At 31.8% G+C, this 21,344-nt stretch overlaps 4 protein-coding genes across 4 annotated transcripts; 1 reads left to right on the top strand and 3 right to left on the bottom strand.

The window, feature by feature from the left end:
• Window positions 1-340: 340 nt before the first annotated feature.
• On the bottom strand, window positions 341-2,011 carry LOC11430019 (DELLA protein RGL1). The gene has a single exon (XM_003625927.3). It carries the CDS (start codon window positions 2,009-2,011, stop codon window positions 341-343), a length of 1,671 nt encoding a protein of 556 aa, XP_003625975.2.
• A 3,161-nt stretch (window positions 2,012-5,172) lies between these two features.
• Window positions 5,173-6,439, bottom strand: LOC11426619 (uncharacterized). Its single transcript, XM_024769827.2, has one exon. The coding sequence runs from the start codon at window positions 6,230-6,232 to the stop codon at window positions 5,330-5,332; it is 903 nt and encodes a 300-aa protein (XP_024625595.1). The 5' UTR covers window positions 6,233-6,439; the 3' UTR covers window positions 5,173-5,329.
• Window positions 6,440-12,818: 6,379 nt separating this feature from the next.
• Window positions 12,819-15,138, top strand: LOC11435288 (probable WRKY transcription factor 35). Its single transcript, XM_003625929.4, has 3 exons — window positions 12,819-13,157; window positions 13,291-13,428; window positions 14,446-15,138. Exons 1-3 carry the CDS (start codon window positions 13,078-13,080, stop codon window positions 15,023-15,025), a joined length of 798 nt encoding a protein of 265 aa, XP_003625977.1. The 5' UTR covers window positions 12,819-13,077; the 3' UTR covers window positions 15,026-15,138.
• A 1,573-nt stretch (window positions 15,139-16,711) lies between these two features.
• On the bottom strand, window positions 16,712-20,889 carry LOC11426620 (ATP-dependent Clp protease proteolytic subunit 5, chloroplastic). The gene is made up of 9 exons (XM_003625930.4): window positions 20,701-20,889; window positions 20,310-20,432; window positions 19,839-19,953; window positions 19,655-19,747; window positions 19,365-19,410; window positions 19,163-19,235; window positions 18,386-18,420; window positions 18,142-18,230; window positions 16,712-17,147 (listed from the first exon to the last, which is right to left on the bottom strand). The coding sequence occupies exons 1-9, from the start codon at window positions 20,808-20,810 to the stop codon at window positions 16,926-16,928; spliced, it is 906 nt and encodes a 301-aa protein (XP_003625978.1). The 5' UTR covers window positions 20,811-20,889; the 3' UTR covers window positions 16,712-16,925.
• Between the last annotated feature and the right edge of the window lie 455 nt (window positions 20,890-21,344).

A 21,344-nucleotide genomic window follows, 5' to 3' on the forward strand; every position in this document is an offset into this window, starting at 1 on the left:
AATAAGTTAAGACGGTGCGATCATACCAGCACTAATGTACCAGATCCCATCAGAATTTCGCAGTTAAACATGTTTGGGCGAGAGTTGTATTAGGATGGGTGACCTCCTAGAAAGTCATGAAAAATCACAAAAAAAATAAAATAAGCCAAGACATTATTTAAATTCATCTATTAACCAACCTGCAGCAAATCAAAACACTAAATGCATGTAGAGTACAGAGCAAATATAAACTGTTTCAAACAAAACAAAAATAGATTCAAACAAGCCAACAAATGAGGAATTAGAAGAAATTTAAACTTGGCATTATATTTCACAAAGAAATCAAAATTGAAGATCACCATCAAAGAAACCTCCAAGCTGAGATTGAATACATTGGAGTCCCCTTCCATCCCAATATCAAACACTTCCCATTCTTTTCCACATCGCAAAATTTCCCATCATCAAACTCTTTACTCACCAATTCAGCTTGGTAAACACATGCCTCACTAAACCTAGTTTCCACCATTCTATACCTTGCAAAGAATCTTCTCCAAACATCAATTTTCACATTTCTAACAGTCCTTTCTCTACCTTCTGACGCAACAATATTTCTTAACCCTACAGATAGTATTCCTTCTGTTATCATTCTACACTCATCCTCCTCGCTCATACATGTTTCAGCCATATCGAAAAAAGCCGAGTAGAAGAACAACGCTTCAACGAATCGGTTCACAAAAGACTGCGAATTAAGACTTGCTTCAGTTTCAAGTACTATCATTATACATGGTTTGATATCTCTCAAAACCCTCATCAAATTTTCCATACAATCTTGCTTTGATATTAAAGTCCTTAGAAAATATGGAGAATAAACAGCAACAGCTTCATCCTTTTCAATTTCAAAATCATCCTCTTTGATTTCCAACATATCTTCTACTAAAACAGGTTTATATAAAAAGGGCAAGTTCAATGATTCAGCAAAACTAGCTAAATTTTTGCCAGTTTCTTCAATTTTGTTCTTGCATGTATTAAGTCCAATAGCACTTAGCTTAAAAATTTCAACTATGCAATCCTGTCTCTCAGAAAGTGCTTGCATCAAAGCTATGCACTGGACCCCACTTTTTATATCAAAATCTATTAGATGAATTTTAGTCTCAAACTTAACATGTTCAACTATAGCTTGTATTCCAGTAAATTGCATAACTTGATTAAAAGGAAGTTTTTGATGACACATAAGTGCTTTTTTTGAACCCATCTTCTCAATTAACTCACTTTCTTCATTTTTATCTGACCCTTTAACCACTCTTCCAGTTTCTTTCACTATTCTCTCTTGAAGTGCTTGTGCAAAATGAAAGACAATTCTTTGAACACAATTTCCTGTGATAGAAGAATTCCATTGACAATATAAAAGTAATTTTTTTGCACGTTCATATTGTTGCAAACTTACTCTTTCAGCTGCTACATAGAGAAACTGTGCTAGTTCAATGTCTCTATTTTCTTCCTCAGATAAACCATTAAGGTCAAATCCATAAGGGTGTGTTTGGATGCAAAAATTATCACTCCAATGAGAAGAAGAATATTGAGTATACCTTGCTCCAGCTACTCTTATTATTCCTTCTGTTGACATCTTTTGATGTTGTTCCAAATTTGAAGAAGCTTTAGTATTGATTGTGTTATTCCTGTTGAATCTGCTTCCATGATTTCTCAGAATCTCCAAGGATGATAGATATTGTGGCATCTTCTGAATATTGTTTTCTAAAGGTTTTGGAATTGGAACTTTGTGGTGAAGATTCTTTTGTTGATCAGTTTCTAAGTTGATATTGATATCTTCTAATAATGACATGAAATTACAAACTTCGAATTCTTGTTGTTGTTGATGATGATGATGATTTTGGTTGTTGTTGAACATGTTGGGTAGTTGATCATTCTCCTTTGGAAGAGGATTGCTAATTATTCCAGAAAAACTATGTTGTTTGTCTTGGAACACAACTTCTTCTACAAAGTCATGAGTGGAAGAAAAATGGTCAATTTCCATGACGGATTACAAGAGAAATGAAGAAAGGTTTCAGTGATTTTAATGCAAGTAGAAGACAATGTGTTATCTAGAAAAATATGAAGGAGAGTACAAGTACTTACTGATCAAGGTGGAAAACTTATAATAAAATGAAATTTATAAGGAATACGTAATGCTGATGGATGGTGATTTTGTCATTGTTTTTTTCATTGCAGTCGTTAGCCAGCAATTATAAAAGGCCTAATATTTTAATTATGTAAACACGCTAGCAGACCAGATTAATATTTTAATTATTTTTAAATTTGTCGTTATGGAAAGAATGATTAAAATCCAAACAAGCCATGAAGTGACACCTTGAGTATTATTTGTGTGTCCCAGATATCATATCATAGAGAAAACGGATTTACTGTTTCTAGGAAAACAGGGAAGTTCAACACCCCTGCAATTTTCTTCTCATAATGCGTATATGTATGTATTATTCTGCAAACATAAGTTCAATGTATTAAGTCATATATGACTTAAGAGTTAAGAGCTATAGATTCAACCACCCACCGTTTATATTCATCCACCAAATCTAATAGTATAGTGTTGGGCGAGAAAGTTTCATGTATTTACATAATTAGTGTATTAGATGCTTATTTACTAATAGAGATAGCTTAAAATCATAGATACAAAATTATAACATATTATCAAATTTACACTAAAGTAAACATGTACCTTGATCATGGATAGTAATCGAGTGATGTCGTTGGAGAATAGAGTAAGGTTGAGAGATTCTTCTCTCCTTGATACCCGTTAGAATGAGAGTGTGTTGAAGCCGTTATCTAGCCTATGAAATAGTCAGTATATATAAGCATCCGTAGGAAGAGGGACCTCCATCACGGTCCGTTTCTAATTACAACTCATTAATAAATATCATTTTATTTACTACAATATTATAATTACAGTCCATTAATAAATATCAATTATTGACTAAGATTAATCCATAAAATCCACCGGTTCTCCCACTTGGATAACCTTAATCAATTATTAAAGTATCAACTATTTATAAAAGCACTTGTTATTATAACAGTATAAGAAACACAAGTTTTAAGAATGCATAAATTAAATCCGATAGGGAAAACAAAATCTTACATGTTAAATACTTAAATTTTACACAAGGATAAGGATAATGAATATGGATTAACATTATATAATCAAGAATATGTAATCCAATAATGGTTCAAGCATTTAAAATGCTATCATAAACTCCCACTAACTCAAAATATTATAGACTTAATCAAATCATTATGAGTTACAAAACTATATAAGTATGTGGTTTGTGGTTCTGCCAATGAATTTTTTATTTTATAAAAGTCATATATCCACAAAGGTATAAAAAAAATAGTAATTACTTATAAGGATAGTCTATATCTAGTGTAATTACATTTAGTTAAAATCGATAAATGTTATACTACGTTCAATTAATCCAAGTTTTAGCAAAAGTATGACTATGAACATCCATAAATAAATAGGAAACTCAAGAATCTCCAAATTGGATTAACATAGACACTTAGTTTAAAGAAAAAAGATGTGGATTAATGTGGCCACTAGAATGTCAATAATGAACAAACATTTATGATTATAACAGTTTATAAGTACTTCATGAACACAATATCATACTCGATAAGAGTATTGATATGATACGTTGTACTTATTATTTATGATCTCATAAAATGCGGAATGTTGGTAAAATAAAAGCACAATATATATTTGCATGCTAAGATGTTATTGTGCATGTTTCAACAAAACTGACTTAAGCATCCAATTATGATACATATTGAGATTAAAAGAATTTTAATATATATCTCAATATAATAGAATGAGACTAAAGTTCAAAGTCTTTAAAGTTATTGTGCATATTTCAACAAAAGTGACTTAAGCATCCAATTATGATGCATATTGAGATTAAAAGAATTTTAATATATATCTCAATATAATAGAATGAGACTAAAGTTCAAAGTCTTTAAAGTTATTGTGCATATTTCAACAAAAGTGACTTAAGCATCCAATTATGATGCATATTGAGATTAAAAAAAATTTAATATATATCTCAATATAATAGAATGAGACTAAAGTTCAAAGTCTCTTAAGTTATGTCATATTTTATAGTGTGCATAAAAATATATGATAATGACGAGAATTTGAAATAGGATAAGAAAGTGGAAGGAGTAGATGAATGTGAGAGGAGAGGGTTTTGATTTTTTTTTTCTTTCATAATATAAAATCTCACTAATTTGGAGGATTTTTAAAATTGTATTGGTGATAGATTTTACAAGATTTTAAAGGACTTAGATAAATTCTTCAAACTCGACATATGTTTTTATAATAATTTTAAAATTATTTTTTTAATTAAAAGTCATTATTTATCATTCTATGCAACTTCACTCTTTTAAAAAAAGATGAGGATTTCTCTCTCTTTTGCTCCTATCCCCCCCTCCCACTAAAGTCCCTTAAATTAAATCATATACTTTGTGTATGTGTTGTAATTTTTTTTGACTGGGTGTATGTATTGTAAATCGTTTAATACAAATATTTCCGTATAAAACTGACTTAAATTAACCAACTTAATTCTTAGTTGAGGATGTCTATGATTTTCCTTGATGTCTTATATTTTTCATGTCTTATAAAAAAATATGTTAAAATATGGTTTTGATCCCTGCAAATATGCCTCGTTTTGATTTTAGTCCCTGTAATTTTTTTTGTTGTTTTTGGTCCCTGCAAATATGTCTCGTTTTGGTTTTGGTTCTTAACCCCACTTTTGTGATGATTTGGACACGTGGCACATGATGACTGAACCCATTTATTAGAAAAATAGTCCCCGCAAAATCGTTAGATTTTTAAAAAGGTCCTTGCAAAATATTTTACTTTTGAAAATAGTCGCTGGAGGGACTATTTTCAAAAACAAAATATTTTACAGGGACCAAAAACAATAAAAAAAAATTACAGGGACTAAAACGAGTCATATTTGCAGGGACCAAAACCATATTTTAACTAAAAAAAATATAAAACTTATTTTTTTAGAGGATTTCCTTATAAAACTTGTAAATATAGTATTGAATCCAACTTTATTATAATTTTGAGAAGTTATAGATGCAATATGATAATAGAAATATCTCTGGCTACAGAGGAGAAAGAAAAAATTGGAGAGTAAGGACAAAATAAATAAGAAGAAAAGAATAAAAATACAATTAGACCATTGGAGCTTTAATGTCCCTTGTAGTCCTACTCCAAAGATTGATTTTTGAAGTTCTGCATAGAGTATACAAGATTTACAAAATAAAAAATAAAAAAAATTATTTATACTTTATCATCATTCTCACTATGTTCCACCATAGAAACCCCCATTTCCCTTCTACAAGGACAAATCATTGCCAAAATCCACATAAGACCCTTTACAACCTTTACCATCCCAATTGTTACAGTCAAATAATACAAACACCACCCAACAAAATCATTAATTCCAACATCCATCAATTGATCTTTCTTTGCCTCACTCATAACCACCAAATTCTCAACATCATCCCTCAATTTCCACCACCATAAAATTCCTAAACACATATCCACACCCAATTTCTCAACCCATCTTTCTTTCCTAATTACACCCCCAAAAACCGTGTCATCCACCACTGGCTTTACAACCATTCTACACCAAACTCTTGTTGTTTCATGCAATCCCAATAAAAAAACAACTCTGCTCAAGAAACTCCTTTCAACACCAAAACTGGACGATTCAGAGTCATATAAACCAACCAAAATGCTTCCTTCAATTCCTAAACCAACACAAACTTGGAAAACACAAAGGAGAATCCATGCAATATAAAGACGAGGTCGAACAATGTTGCTTGAACATGATGATGTCAATGAATTATTACTCAAATTTATAATTTTGTTGGTTAAGGCATGGATCAATGAAGATATGCTTATAATGAATACTAGAAAGTAGAGAATAAAAGGGTTTATATGAAGGGCAAGTTTTAAAATATAGGAAAAGTTTTGTGGTGATGAGTAATAATATTTTTGATGCCAAAAATTAATGCGTTGAAGATAGTATTGAATTTCTAAGAGTTTAGCAAGAAGAAGAAATGAGAGGGGTAGGAAGAGGCTTAGAAGTGTGTGTGTGAAGAAGTAAAAAATTTCTCTAGGTGTTATTGAAGATGCAAACAAATGGAAGAGATTTTTGGTTTTGTGTTCTAAACCCATTTGTCTTGATATGGTTCTATTCTATGTGACAAATTAACATGTATGTATACATAGAATTTATTAAGAAGAAACTTGAATTTCAACGTTGAAGGTTTCTCTGTATATATGTGACTTAACAACTAGTTGCCGGAAAAAGGTATTTGAAGGTGGTTGCCACGTCCCTTAGTTAAGGTTTTGTTTTTAGGACGTGGTCTTTGAATCTTAAGCTACCAATATATGTGTGTGTGTCCACGAATTATATACTAATTGAATTTTATATATATATATATAGTTTGTTAATTCTCATTTTTATCTTTTGCGCGTTAGTTTGGTACAAATACAATGGAAGGTATATTTACATATAGTTTCTTATTGCTGTTTTGGCTGCAAATTTGGCAGATCATGGGAACAATTTATCCACATCCACGGTTCATCTTTTGGGGTTTTGAATACTATAATATGATATATTTTTCAAAATAGAATAATTAGAAGATGGATCGTTATTCCATAATTAATTATAAGTAGGGTGTTCATATCCAAACTAATCTAAATAAAAACTATAAATCCATAAAGAAAAAACTGTAGAAAACCAAAATTTACTGAATACTATTGGATCGTCTTTTGTGAAATTGCTTGGATTAAATTTTGAATTGTTTTTTACTTTAAAATCAAATCAAGCTCAACATAACTGGATATGTAATTTTTAATATTTATTTATTTTATTATCAGTTTGAAATGTAGTAACTTTTTAGCTGTTTTTAGTTTTCCTATATATTTGTTAGTTTTATTTTGTTTTTGAACAATATTCATTAGGTTATGCATTATTATATGTAGGGGTCGGGGTTCGAACCCGGACACCCCATTTATTCATCTTATAAGGTGAATTCTAACCACTAGACTATCTGACAAAAAAAAAATTAGCTTAATGTAATATCATTTTTTCTATTTTATATGTTTAAAATGTAATGTTGTTTGTTAAAATATTTTGTAATATTAATTTTTAGTATATTATATTTGATATATGTTAATGTTATTCAATTGATTTGAGATGATATCAATATATAACTATGTCTTGATTGAAAACCAAAAGAATCAATTCAATCCAAACTGAATTTCATAAAATTGGAACATACTTTATGAAGAAGCAATTCAAATCGAATTACATGCTATTATTAATCTTTGAATCAAATGATATATTTTTTTAAACCGATCCAAACACCCACACCCATAATATGAATAATAAACTTAAATAAAAATAATATTTTACATACTCTTTAAGTTAGTCCATAATTTCATACATTTCTAGTTTAAGAAGAGGAGGAGGCACTTCAATATAGATGAAAATAGAGTGGTGATTGATTTACAACTATAAGAAACTTAACGAAAATAATCATTTGTTAACCTTACATGGATATGTATATATACCATACGACTGAAACTCTTAACGATGGAGATTGAGTGTCAGCAGCAGTAGCTGTCTCATGTCTCTTGAAGTTTTAACTACCAGCATTTTGAATGGTGGGAAGTTGGTGTAAAACAAAGGTGGAGAGTCCTTTGTTGGGGTAGAATGGTAGATTATTTATTTTTCTTTCTATTTTTAGGTCCATTTTCTTTTTCTTTCTTCTCATCTTTTTTCCTTTGTCGTCAAAAGCATATAGATTGCTCAATCATTTTAAGAAGCTTAGAGCCCAAGAATACAACCTCTTTCCAGTCTAACTAAAGCAGCCGTGCCCAAAAATATTTCAACATGAAGAATTCCTTTGCCAAATGGCTGGACTTATTATAATTAAGAGACATAAGTAAATAAATAAATAGGGTATGGTAGAACAATAACTAGGAAAAGAAGAATAAAGAAACACATCGCAAAAATGAAACATGATTAGTTTTTTTTACGTTATTTGGTTAAATGTGTTTATTTTTACGACTACAAAACAACTAAATAGCGGTTACAATGCTACAAGTATGCTTTTTTTTTTTTTTTTTTTTTAAGGAATGCTACAAGTATACATAATGGTACATTACAACAATATCTCCAAACCATACTGCAGAGACTATCGCTCCATAACAAACAGTTGGGCCAAACAGAAGGGCACGAACGAAGGGAACTTCACAATATCGCGCTACCTCAACTCCCTCACTTGTAGACATGGCAACAAAACTCATGTTCATGAATACCCGTTCAAACGAACTCCGATTTGACGGATTTTTTTTCCGTTTTGACTGAGTTTTGGTATGGGTTTGGGTTTTCCCCGATTTCATAATACGGGTACGGGACGGTTAATGAGGATATATTTACCCACCCCGAACCCATACACAAACCCTGCCCGAATGTAGAAAGGTCATGCTTTTGTTTTTGTTGAGGGGTCGATAATGATATCATGTCATTTTTTTTTTTGTTGACAAATATATCATATCATGTCATGTTATTTGGTTTGATAACTATTATGATATAAGAACTTTCATCGATGGTTAACGAAACAACCAAATTATTCGGTAAGGAAATGTTAAAATGAGCGCAAATTCTTGGATAATGAATTAAAATATTACCATTGAAGCTTAAAAAAAATTATTTAAAAAAATTGATTCACTACGGGGACGGAGATGAGGCGGAAATACCTGAATCCATTGAGGATGGGGATGCGATTCAATTTCTCATCTCCGTTGGATATGGTTAGGGTAACATGTAAGTATATTGGAGTAGGGAATGGAGATGAGGAATGCAAAACTCATACTCACCCCGCCCATTGCCATGCCTACTCACATGTTGTCTTTTTCTATGTCTATGAGTCATACTCGTTAGGGTCCAACCCAAGTACAATAATAAATATAGTGCAAACTTGTGATTGTTTTGTAAAAGTATTAAAGAATAAATATATTTCTTAAAAGGGGAATATTAAACAGTGTTGTAGAGACATTGATTAAGCAACCAAACAAATAAAAAAAGTGATATAATATTACCTAATCAAAAGTCAAAATTTATATTTTTAAGACAAGATTAAATCACCTTCGACGAGGCATTCTCCAGGCCGAGGGGGTTAGGTGTGTGGTAGGGTGCGGTTTTGAGGATTCTACATCCCATCTGTTTCTTCATTGCGAAATGTTCGGGTCGTTATGGCAATACATCAGGTCTTGGATTGGAGTGTCTGGTGTAGATTATCTTAATATTAGTGAGCATTTCTTTCAATTTACTCATTATACAGGTCATTCAAAGGCTCTACGATCTTTTCTACAATTACTTTGGCTTCTGAGTCTTTGGTTGATCTGGAGTGAACGTAATAACATCGTATTCAACAACATAGAAACTCCTATTTTACAGTTATTAGATCAAGTTAAATTTCATTCTTTATGGTGATTTAAAGCTAATAATACCACATTTGTGCACGGTTCTCAGAGATGATGGTTGGACCCCTTATTGTGTTTGGGTCTTGACTGACCTTATTATCTTGTAAATACTTTGTAAGACGGATTGTCTTTTGGGATGGCCTCTTTGATACAACTTATACTATGGAGTTTTCATCGTCATTGTTAATATATCCCATTTTAATTTCTTAAAAAAAAAATTATTTATAATTTCATTAACCATTATCTCTGGGATATCTATAAAATTTAGTAAAACTTATTTTTATTGTTACAATCAAGAAAAAAAATGTGTTAAATTTTTTTGCTATTAAAGAATGCATTTGAGACTACCTTTTATGATCAATAGAGTAAGAAACCAATGTTCAAATTTATCAAAGATAAGGTCCGGCAGAAAAATAAATTTTGGGAGCAATAAGGCACTGTTCAAAGCATACAGGGAAGTTATATTTGAGCGCGGTTGTTGAGAACTTCAATAAACTATGTTCTGATTTATCGTACTTCAATCATGTCATTAGAGATTGTAGTTCTTGTTGTCCCATGAGCTTAGCCTAGGACAATGCATTATTACATGTAGGAGGGTTCGAATTCCGAACACCTTACTTATTCATTTTATAAGGTGAATTTTAGCCATTAAATTAACCATAAAAAAAAATAAAAATAGATTGTAGTTCTTGCTGTGTTGATACTCGTTTTTGAGTTTACTAAAAAACAAGCTAGAATTAGCCAGGCAGCTCTATAATAGTAATATGAGATAAATTTGCTTTGCTAGCTAGGAAGAAGAAAAACAACAAACAATAAAAAAGAATGCTAACAACATATATTTTTGACATATATTTTTTAACATGTTTTGTTTGATTCTGTAAGATCCATATGAGTTTCTTCAAATCATATATGTCATATATAAATTTGATGGATCCTATATAAATTTTAACAAATTAAAAAATATATATTGAAAATTATGTATTAAAATGTATCGAGAGACAATGTATTGTTCCCACTCTTCTCCTTTAAAATAAGATTTCGATGTTCTCTTTGTTTTCATGTAAGATACATAGTCCACGTGGCAGTGTGGCATTATACATAGTGACATGATGGCCCTGGCCCACCCTTTGTGCAGCCATCACCGAAAATATCTCATTATTTATGGTTGTGATACTTATATTCATATTCTTATTTTTAAGGGATATTCATATTTTTATTTTTATTTTTAAATAAGGAGATAATCATATTTTTATAAATATAATTTTTTCTTCATAAATATATTTACTTTTTGATTTCAAATATACATTATTGGTGCTAATTTTATTATACATACATCAAATCACATCATTATCTAAATATTTTAAAATAATAAAATTGTTGAAATTTGGCTTCAAATTTGTGGTTTAAAAGAACAGAGAAATCGTGACACGATTTTGGCATCGTGACACGATTTTGTAATGTCGTGAGCTGGTTTGCAGGATGTCAGATCGTGGCACAATTTTCAAACTTGTTGGTTAAGTTTTCAGGATAAGGTTGGTCGTACCTTGGGTCGTACGTATCAATCGTGGCACGATTTGGAAAACGTGGCACGATTTTATCAGCTGAAGACGGCTATATAAGTGTTCTTGTGTAGATTTTGGTGAAGAGCTTGAAGAGAGAGAAACTTGGATTATAAAGGAGGTAACTTTAGGGTTGAGTGTCTTTGTAGTGAGGATCTCTTGGGTTGGGAAACATTGTAAACACCTTGGATAGTGAGATTTCACCATTGGAAGTAGGGGTGGGAATAGGCCAGGCCAGGCCAGGCTTTGATAAGCCTGAGCCTGGCCTACGAAATAAATCACAAGCCTGAGCCTGGCCTATGGCCTATCATAAGCCGTTTTTCTAGGCCTGGCCTGACCTATTTAAAAGCCTGGACTGGCCTGAAAGCCTACTTCACATTAAGGCCATCAAATAGTTCATTTGGCCTACTAAATAGGTTAAACATGTCTTAAAGCCTACTTAAAAGCCTATTTCACTACAAGTAAATTTCAACTAGATTAAAGCCTACATAAAAGCCTATTAAGGGACTAATAGATAGAGAAAAAGATGTTTATATTTTTAATATATGCAATTATTTTAATATAAAAAAATATTTTTTAATAAATAAGTATTAATAGGCCGGCCTATTAGGCTTAACAGTCTTTTTTTGAAGCTTAAGCTTGGCCTATTTAACTAAACAGGCTTTCTAAAAAGCCTAAGTCTAGGCCTATCTACTAAACAATCCAAGCCAGGCTAGGCCAAAACAGGCCAGGCCGTAGGCCGGCCTAGCCTATTCCCAACCCTAATTGGAAGGATCAAAAGCTTCCTTTTGTGTCTTCTCTTTAGAGTTCATTATTGAGAGAGTGGGAAACACAAATGGGTAGAAATTAGGTCTTATTCTTGTGTAAGCTTGCAAGCTTTTTTCTTGTAACTCTTTGTAACACTTTCATCATAGTGGATTGGAGAGCTGCTCTCTCCCCCAGGTTAGGTCATATTGAACCGAACTGGGTCAACAATCTTTTGGTGTGTATGTTCCTTCTTTCATTGCTTATCTTTGTTCTTTGTATATGCTTGTGGTGTTGCTCTACACTAGACTAGGTCTGTTTTTTTTGTTGTTGTTGCTTGGAGACACTTTGCACATTGATTAGCACTACCTTTGCTCCACACATCCTTGTTTTTCATTGGTGTGATTATCAAACGAAACTCACAACAAAAATAATGAGAAATGCTTTGATGTTCTTGAGCTTTATTAATATAATACATAACATATAAAAAAAATTATACTAATCATCTAATTGTTTAATGTCGTTTTGTCAAAAAAAAAATGTTTAATGTCGTATTTTTTATATTTTATTATTTTAAAGTAAATTGAATTTTGAATTAATTTTACCTTAAGTGAATTTGTCCATAGTTTAGGCAGGCTCAGTCGGAAATTAGTTTCTGCATTTATTCCAACATCTGAACCTATATCAAATTTATTATTATAAATGAAATGCATTAAGTTTATTGTAAAAAGATATTCTTCTAAAATAAAATAAAATTGTGATGTAATTTGATGAGTTGTATGTATAAAAAAATTGCACTGAGTAGCAATTAGCCACCTTATTTTTATAATGTATAGGTGAAGTTTTTAAAATACAATATCCAAAATTAAAATTTATTAAGCATAAGTAGATAAGTTAAAGAAGTGATCGATAATAACGTATAAATGTGATTGATGGTATTATTATTATATTGCAATTTGCAAGGTGGGGTTGCTGGGGGCTGGTGGCATTGATACGTGCATAGTTGTTCACTGCTTTTATATTAAATGAATGAAAAGAAAAGAGAGACATAGCAACTTGCTCACTTAATTTGCCATTATCTATTCATTCTCCTTCTCCCTCCCTAGCTACTCTATTAATTTCTCTATCAAATATTATATTTAACTTCTTATTTTCCTCTTAAATCTAAAAATCTCAGATCACAATTGCAGCTGCAAGAAATCATTTGAATTTAAGGTAGCTATGGACAGTAATGCCTCCCCCAAACTTGAGTCAGAGACATCTTTAGAGCTCAAACCAGAATCTCAAGTATCTAAGAAACGGTGAGTTATGCTTAGAACATAGAGTTTGATATTTGGTTTGGTTATTAGCATGTTTTTTAATTTTCTAGTTTTTGGTAAAGTAGTGATGTTGCTAGCTAGCTTGCATGTTTTATATATGTTGTGCATGTCTCAGGAAAATGGTTGAGAAAACGGTTGTGACTGTGAGGATTGGAGAGAATGTTAGCAAGGTGAAGAATGAAGGACTTCCTTCAGATTTTTGGTCTTGGAGGAAATATGGACAAAAACCAATCAAAGGCTCTCCATACCCAAGGTGTGCATTCATTCCACTAGATATGATAATCATGATGATGTTCATTAATTGAATCACATACATATATGGACACCGAGCATGACATTGACACTAACACGTACAAATGTGATGTGTTGGTATGTCAGTGACGGTGTCGGTCGGACACCGGACACTCGTTTAATCCGAAGTGCCAGTCATGATGCTTGTTTTTATGAACTTTCATATATTATGATGTGATAATTTGTTCTTTTTTTATGAACAAAATAACAAAAATGATCGATTTATTGCCTCATATCTCTTTTTAGTTACAACTATTCATAGAAATATATTCTGACAGAATCAGTAGGGGTATATTAATTTATCCAACTAGAGTCGCAACCTGTGGTCCAAGTGGCAAGGGAATCCAAAGAAGTTTCTTAATGTGACTCATCAAATACAAAACAAACTGATTCATTCAGCTTATACACAATACTAATACAAGCTGGGTCAGAAAAATACGAAACAAACTGTTTCAAATACACAGTTAATATATATGCTAAATTGAAGCCATGTCTTGATATAAGGACAATTACTCATAGAAATTGGCCTTAGAGATGTTCTAAGATCTTGCATGTAAGACAGCATTCTTATAATTAGAACATTTCCAACTCAAGTTTATATGACATTTTATATAAGAACCACATGAAAGAATAGTTCTTTTATAACACGGTCTATCAATAAATGGTTTTGATAAAAAATAGTGGGTTTAATTGAGTATGATAAGTAAGTTAAGAACTAATTTGGATTAAGTTCTCAACTCTAAGGCTACAGAAGTTGAATTCTATCTAGATTTGAATATGCTACAGTAGCACCCTACTCTTCATATTGAAAGCGTCGTGTCGGTGTCAGTTTCCCACACCAACACATGTGGTTATATTCAAAAATTTCATTTTCTCAAATTAATATTGGTGTCGAGACTTGTCAATATTAGTATTGTGTCCCGGTGTTTGTGTTGGCACTTCCTATTGCAGTTTGGTTAATGTTGGTACAAATCTACAGGGGATATTATAGGTGCAGCACATGCAAGGGCTGTTCAGCCAAAAAACAAGTAGAGAGAAGCAGCACAGATGCTTCATTGCTCATCATCACCTATACTTCAACACATAACCATCCAGATCCCACTGCCCTCTCCTCCACCACAAATTTAGCTCAACAACCAAAAGAATCCAAAACCGAAACAACCAAAGATCTCCCAGTTACTTCTAAGGAAGAAAACCAAGAACAAAAACAGGTAGAAGAGGAGATTAACAGTAATAAGAGCACTGTGAGTAGTAGTGATCAAGTTACAAATGAAGAAAATTTTCATTACTTACAATCTACAACACACTGCTCAGAGGACATCATTATAGACCAAGAAGATCCTTTCAAACTAAATATAGAAAAAAGCCATATTGACAAAATAGATCTTCTCTTAGAGGAAGAGCCACTCTGCTATGCACAGTTAAAGAATATGTCAGCATCTAAATCAGAAGAATTTGATTTTTTCGATGAGCTTGAGGAGTTACCTATGTCTTCATCTATTTTACACTTTACGAGGAGCATTTTTTCTGATGAAAGGATTCCTGTTGCCCCTTCTTGATTGATTTTTTTTATGTGTCTGTTGTCTAGAAGAATGTAACAAAATGTATTGTTCATATATCGCATGCTACAAACATCCCACATATCAATTTCAGGTAGTTTTTAAATTTGGCATCTTTCTATTTCCCACCTTTATTTATATCCATCCCATACTGACACGCAATACTACGTCCCTACCCTTTGTATACTTACACGCAATATATGCGCTAATGCAACAGCAGTTGAGATTACATCATACACATGACTTAACAGTGACTATCAATAGTATTAAAAATTATGAAGTAACTGCGACTGCAATTTAAAGTTTTGTTATGGATAGTTCACAAACATGAATGCGTGTAGTTCATAGCTATGCTGTGGTGAGAAGAAATTAGTGGTAGACAAAATCAATCTTTTGAGAAATCTTGAATGATTGCATGTAACTTTTGAATGATATTTCACAATCAATGGGTTATACCAAATTTGTGTGGTCTAAGTGATAAACGCCTTGAGTCTTTTAAACGTCTGATCAGAAATTTGATCTTTGATTCTTATAAATATAAATTAAAATTTATGCATTGAGAATACATTAAGAAACAAAAAAAAAAAAAATCTGTAATATACATTTATTTTGGTGCTCTCATATAAAAAGTTAATTCAAATGGTAGAGAATCATTTTAAACTAGATCATAACTAGGCTGATATAGTATTTTTATTTTTTTTTTTCTAGTAAAAGATACCACGAGGTTCACGCGTTTTAGTGCTTTGTATTTACATTTACATTTTGCAGCACTGAGTAGAACGAGGTTTTACTTTTCTTGGGTGCCTCATATGATGGATGGAGGAGAAAGTGTTGTTTTCTTTTGGCAATCGTGACATGTTTTGTTTATATATTTTGCTGTCATGATTCTTGAGTTGAGTGCTCACCTTTGTTGCCATTATCGTAAATGTATGGAGCAACATAGATAAAGCTTTGAAAAAGTCTATGCCACTCTAATTTAGGTAAAATTGTATGTATGTATGTATGTCTTCCTTTTGTTTTGGTACAATATACATGTCTTCTTTTAATTACGGGTTTGTCATATATTGATTTTTAAGGTTCTTTTTTTTTTTTTTTTAACCAAATTACGTTCTGTTTGTTTGCATTATTAGTCTTTTTAAGAACTTTCATTTTTAAAAAGAGACGTGTGACTGTTATCCTTTCCATGAATGCTGATATGACTGCTGATTTGTATGTGTCTATTATTTCTATATTCATATCCTAATCATATGCCTACTTAATTTAAACAAAATACACTAACTTTATTTGATTGTGTTGTGGATAAAAAGAAAAAAGGTGTAAAATTTGCAAAAGGTGAACTTGGTGTATAACAAAAAAAACTGAGTTGGATAAAGTAGAATTTTTTTTCTTTCAAAAAACACAAGTTTAAATCATTTTAAATCAATTTAAAATTAACTTGCCAACACCCACTCTCTTATTGCTCTAAAAAAAATTCACTCTCTTATTGGATGAAGTAAATGTATATTTCACCCCTTTATGTGAAATATTGAAATCCATTTTCAAAGTGTGTGATCCACAGTAATTTCATCTAATGAGAGAGTGTTTGTTTTGAAGGATCTAATGAGAGAGTGTTGTTAGCACATCTCTTGACCTGTAACGTTTTGGGACAGTACCAATCAAATAATGAAGTCAATAAGCCAAAAAATATGTATATAAAAAAAAATCCAATTTCACTATATGGATGACTTATGGTTACAAGAGAACAATAAATCATGAAAATTTGAACCAATAAAAAACATACTGTGTTCATTTTTACCTCAACTTTCGGGCACAATTTCACACAGATATCAACATGGGAAGATTAATCATTCTTACTTAACACTATGGTTCACTCAAAATGAAGCAACAGTCTCTCTCATGTTCAAACGCTAGCCCTATCATTAACTTCGGCTGCAGACGCTAATGGCTGGAGAGCTTTTAGGGGATTTGTGATGACACCGTCTATGAGTCCATACTCTTTGGCTTCTTTTGCACTCATGAAAAAATCACGGTCGGTATCCTGGTTGATCTTCTCTAAACTTTGGCCAGTTTGATAGGACAGATACCCATTCAAGTTTGCCTTATGGTGCAGCATTTCATTTGCCTGAGGATTATGACTAATAATTAGTTTTATCTAAAAAGAATTTGTGATACTTAAAAAAAGCAAGAAAACTAGAAAATCCATTATGTCCTCCTTTGATGAAGCCATAGCATAGGTGATATTACTATTTGTGAATTGTGAGATGTCGAAGAAAACAAAGCGGAAGCCAATCTGACTAAAGTGCTACTAAAACCTAACAATACAATGATAAAGAATGGTACAGAAAATTGGACTTTAGGTCCTCTTTTACTGATTTTGTATTCCCATGTATACCAGAAAGTGATTTAATACTAGATTGGATTATTTCATCTGATGAATGAAAGATTAGACTGCTAAATTGAGATTTTCATGGGTTTAGTAAGTGAAAATGCAAAAACATCATCAGTTGAACAGTCTCAACTCTCAAGTATTTTTTAGTTGAAAGGGATTTTCTCAGACTAAGATATCCAAGAGCAAGATGTAACTGTACCTTCACCTGTTACTCAACACAGGTGGGGTGAAGGGGATACATGCCATGACATCCCCCAACTTTGTAAGTTACTTTATGTACTCTTTCATATACTATTTATTTGATTATTTAAGTCAAATGAATTAAATTTTCATATAATAAAAGAAAAAATTGAAAGGTTTAATCATAATTTCATATTCTATAATTTTTGGCTCCCCTTGGCATTTATACTAAACCACATCTCAAGAGTTGATATTTGAACCAAAGGATAAAACTTCATATGAGATATAACCACAACAGAATAAGCCATTTCTCGGTAAGGATTTTCCTTCTTTACACCGGGGACCAATTTGGTCCATTGATAACATAAGCACAATGCACTTCTATCCATGGATTTTCATCAACCTCAATCAGACAGATTTGAGTCCTTCAAAATTCTAGAACCCATAATACTTGTTCAATTTCAACTATCTAGATGGTTTTATTTTCAATAACAAAGTATATAAACTAATAAAAAGAAACAACAAAATGGGAAAATGAGGTTTATACCTGAATATCTATGTCAGTTTGCCCTCCTTGAAACCCACCAAGCGGTTGATGAATCATTATCCTTGAATTTGGCAAGCTGTATCTCTTTCCTTCAGAAGTGAGGAAGAGATAATGTTAGACAAAGTTTTTTTCTTTTATCAAGGAAACAGAGATATGACAAACCCCAAATTTTAGGGAAATGAAAAACTCCTAAAACATAAAAACCAAGGACCAAAACAGTATTACAAGTCAAGGGAATCATTACCTTTGGTCCCGGCGCTTAGCAGAAAAGCACCCATGCTGATTGCAAAAAATGTCAAATATATACACAATATTAGTAATAGTATGGTATGGATCACAACAACAACAACAACCAAGCCTTATCCCACTAAGTGGGGTCGGCTACATGGACCAAATTACGCCATAGTGTTATCATAAACCAAATTTGGATCCAACTCATTGACCTCTAAATCTTTTCTAATGGTTTCTCTAATAGTTTTCCTAGGTCTTCCTCTACTTCTTTTAACTTGACTCTCCTCCATTTGATCTACTCTTCTTATGACGGCATCTACGGGTCTTCTCTCTACATGCCCAAACCATCTAAGCCTATTTTCTACCAACTTTTCTACTATAGGTACTATCCCCACTCTCTCTCTAATGGTGTCATTCCTAATCCTATCATGTCTAGTCTTACCACTCATCCAGCACAACATCCTGATCTCTGCTACACTTATCAATCAATAAAACCAAAAGTATCAAGCATACAACTATCAATCAATTTCAGTGCCATAATAATAATGCTATCAAAAAACCTATATTGCAGAAACCATTACATACACATATCATCAGAAGAACATCACACCCACAATTACGGCGAGGGAGGAAGGGTCTTAAGACAATAAATAATTGATGTATTATTTCTCCTAGCATTCAACAGAACTTAGTAACAAGTTCTGCTGATACAAAAACAAGATCGAAACAATCAAATGATAGCTTTTACTGGTGGTAAAGTGTGAGAATTAAGGTAATCTTTAAAGCTTACCTTGCTGCTAATCCAACACAAACAGTGGACACATCAGGTCGAATGTGCCTCATAGTATCAAATATCGCCATCCCTAACAAAAACAGAAGTTTAGCGCATCAGTCCTTTAAATAAAATAATACATTTCCTTTTTTTTAAGTCTACACATAGATTGAATAAAATAAAACAAATGTAAGGAAGATTAACAAAAATTAATTATTACCAGCTGTCACTGATCCTCCTGGAGAATTTACGTACATGACAATATCCTGATCAAGATATCACAAAATTAGTAGTTGATTAAGAGCTTGTATTACAAAAAATTGAGCTTAAGAAATACTTGGAAATATTAAAGACAGACTCAGGGTAACATTCATATAAAGAAAATGAGGAAAAACAAAATAAAAGTATTCAATGACATCTTCAAGAAATGCAAAGGTATGGTTTTGCACGGACCAGGGCATATAAAGATAAACCATGAGCTTTTTAATAACAAAAAGATGAAGAACATACCTTGCTAGGATCCACGGCATCAAGGTAAAGAAGCTGAGAAACTATGATGTTGGCCATATCATCATCAACCGGTCCTCCACAACGTATTATTCTCTAAGTATCAAAAGCATATTATTAATAATCTAAATACCAAGTGCATATTATTAGTGATCCAAAAACATAGTATTCACTAAGAAAGACCTACATATTGGAAAAGCTGACTAATAACACTCTGGAAACGCTCCTGCACCATTGGTGGTGGTCCTTGTCCTTGTGCATGTACAGGGAAATAAGGAGAAGATGGGACTTGCAAATCTTCCCTTCAAAGACATTCAAAGGAAAATCAATATATGAGACAAAAGTTACAGATTTGTATATGCTTCTGCAGTGACAAAAATTGATTTGGTAAAGTTGATTCTGCCTAAAAGTGAGTTGAATGTAAAGCGATTTATGTTTGTATATGTATATGTTTATGTAAAAATGGGTTGAACAATAAATTTGAAACTAAGAATAAATTGTAAAATCAATTCTAGAATCAAATGTTATAAATCATATTCAAGTAGTATCAATTTTGGAGGGAAAATCAATTCTACTTAGCAACCAAATATGTCATAATCAATTCTACTGATTAGAACAACCAAGTCAAATTCAAATTAACAAGAGAAATTAAAAACACCTGATGGACCAAATTCCATGAATTAAATTCTTCTCGGCCTCGGAGGCCAAAAAATCATTAACATAAACAGCCTTCGCCTTCAAATAAGATTTTTGAGTAACGTTTCTACTTCCTCCCAAATTCCTGCAAATTAAAGTAGGGTTTAATCCACTTGATAGAAAAATCATAACCAGTGTATGCTCAATAGTCAATTGCTTAAACCCAATAGAAAAAATAACAAGAATACAGAAAATGAGTTGTTGATGTTGTTAATAGACACCCTAAACCTAATTTCTTAAAAATAAAAAATTAAAAAATTAAAAAAAATTAAAAAAAATTGATACATATAGTTAGAGGAAAATGAAAATTCACAAAATTGTGTAAAAACAGTTAAGAAAAGAAAATAGCTTACGAGGAGAAGCGGGATGAGGGTGAGGCAAAAGAAAGAGTGTGAGAGTGAGAAGAAGTAGGGGTTAATGGGGAAAGAAGAAGAGAGGCAAATCGAATAGAGGATGTAACCATTATTCATTCGATTTGCTTTGCTTTGCTTCAACTATCAAGACAGTACAAGAAACTGTCACTTATATTTACATCACCCACTTCATTTAATCAAACTCTTCTAATTCAAACTTTTCTTTTATAAGTGTATTATTCAGTTTTATTTGAGACCAAATGATTGATAATTTGATTTATTATATTGTTGATCAAATATTTATATGTCATTATAAATTCAAATATTTATATCAGGAAAAAAAAAATGTGTGTAAATAATTGTGTTTGATGTCATAGACACTTTATGGAACCGCCACATTAATGTTATATGCTCACGCAAGTATTTGGCTTAATTGAAGTTTTGGCCCCCCTATTTTCATTTTGCGAAATTGATCCCCCTATTTAAAATTCGACAATTTTGTTCCCTCCATCAAATATTTAGTCTAAAATATTGTGATTTGATATGTTTTAAATGAAGTTTTCAAGGAAATTTTGTTACAGTTTTATCGATCTTGATGTTTTTCCATCTTTAGATCATACTCCACAATATTTAAATTTATCACA

The sequence above is a fragment of the Medicago truncatula genome, chromosome 7, assembly GCF_003473485.1.
Source record: "Medicago truncatula cultivar Jemalong A17 chromosome 7, MtrunA17r5.0-ANR, whole genome shotgun sequence".
Taxonomy (NCBI): Eukaryota; Viridiplantae; Streptophyta; class Magnoliopsida; order Fabales; family Fabaceae; genus Medicago; species Medicago truncatula.

What these genes read in the sequence shown, in the direction of transcription:
- LOC11430019 (XM_003625927.3), bottom strand. Translation starts at nt 2,011, where the DNA reads ATGGAAATTGACCATTTTTCTTCCACTCATGACTTTGTAGAAGAAGTT.
- LOC11426619 (XM_024769827.2), bottom strand. Translation starts at nt 6,232, where the DNA reads ATGGGTTTAGAACACAAAACCAAAAATCTCTTCCATTTGTTTGCATCT.
- LOC11435288 (XM_003625929.4), top strand. Translation starts at nt 13,078, where the DNA reads ATGGACAGTAATGCCTCCCCCAAACTTGAGTCAGAGACATCTTTAGAG. An exon ending in TCTCAAGTATCTAAGAAACG is followed by an intron (nt 13,158 to 13,290) that starts GTGAGTTATGCT and finishes TGCATGTCTCAG; the next exon opens with GAAAATGGTTGAGAAAACGG. An exon ending in AAAGGCTCTCCATACCCAAG is followed by an intron (nt 13,429 to 14,445) that starts GTGTGCATTCAT and finishes ACAAATCTACAG; the next exon opens with GGGATATTATAGGTGCAGCA.
- LOC11426620 (XM_003625930.4), bottom strand. Translation starts at nt 20,810, where the DNA reads ATGGTTACATCCTCTATTCGATTTGCCTCTCTTCTTCTTTCCCCATTA. An exon ending in TGTGTTGGATTAGCAGCAAG is followed by an intron (nt 18,421 to 19,162) that starts GTAAGCTTTAAA and finishes TTTTGCAATCAG; the next exon opens with CATGGGTGCTTTTCTGCTAA. An exon ending in AAACTGACATAGATATTCAG is followed by an intron (nt 17,148 to 18,141) that starts GTATAAACCTCA and finishes CATAATCCTCAG; the next exon opens with GCAAATGAAATGCTGCACCA.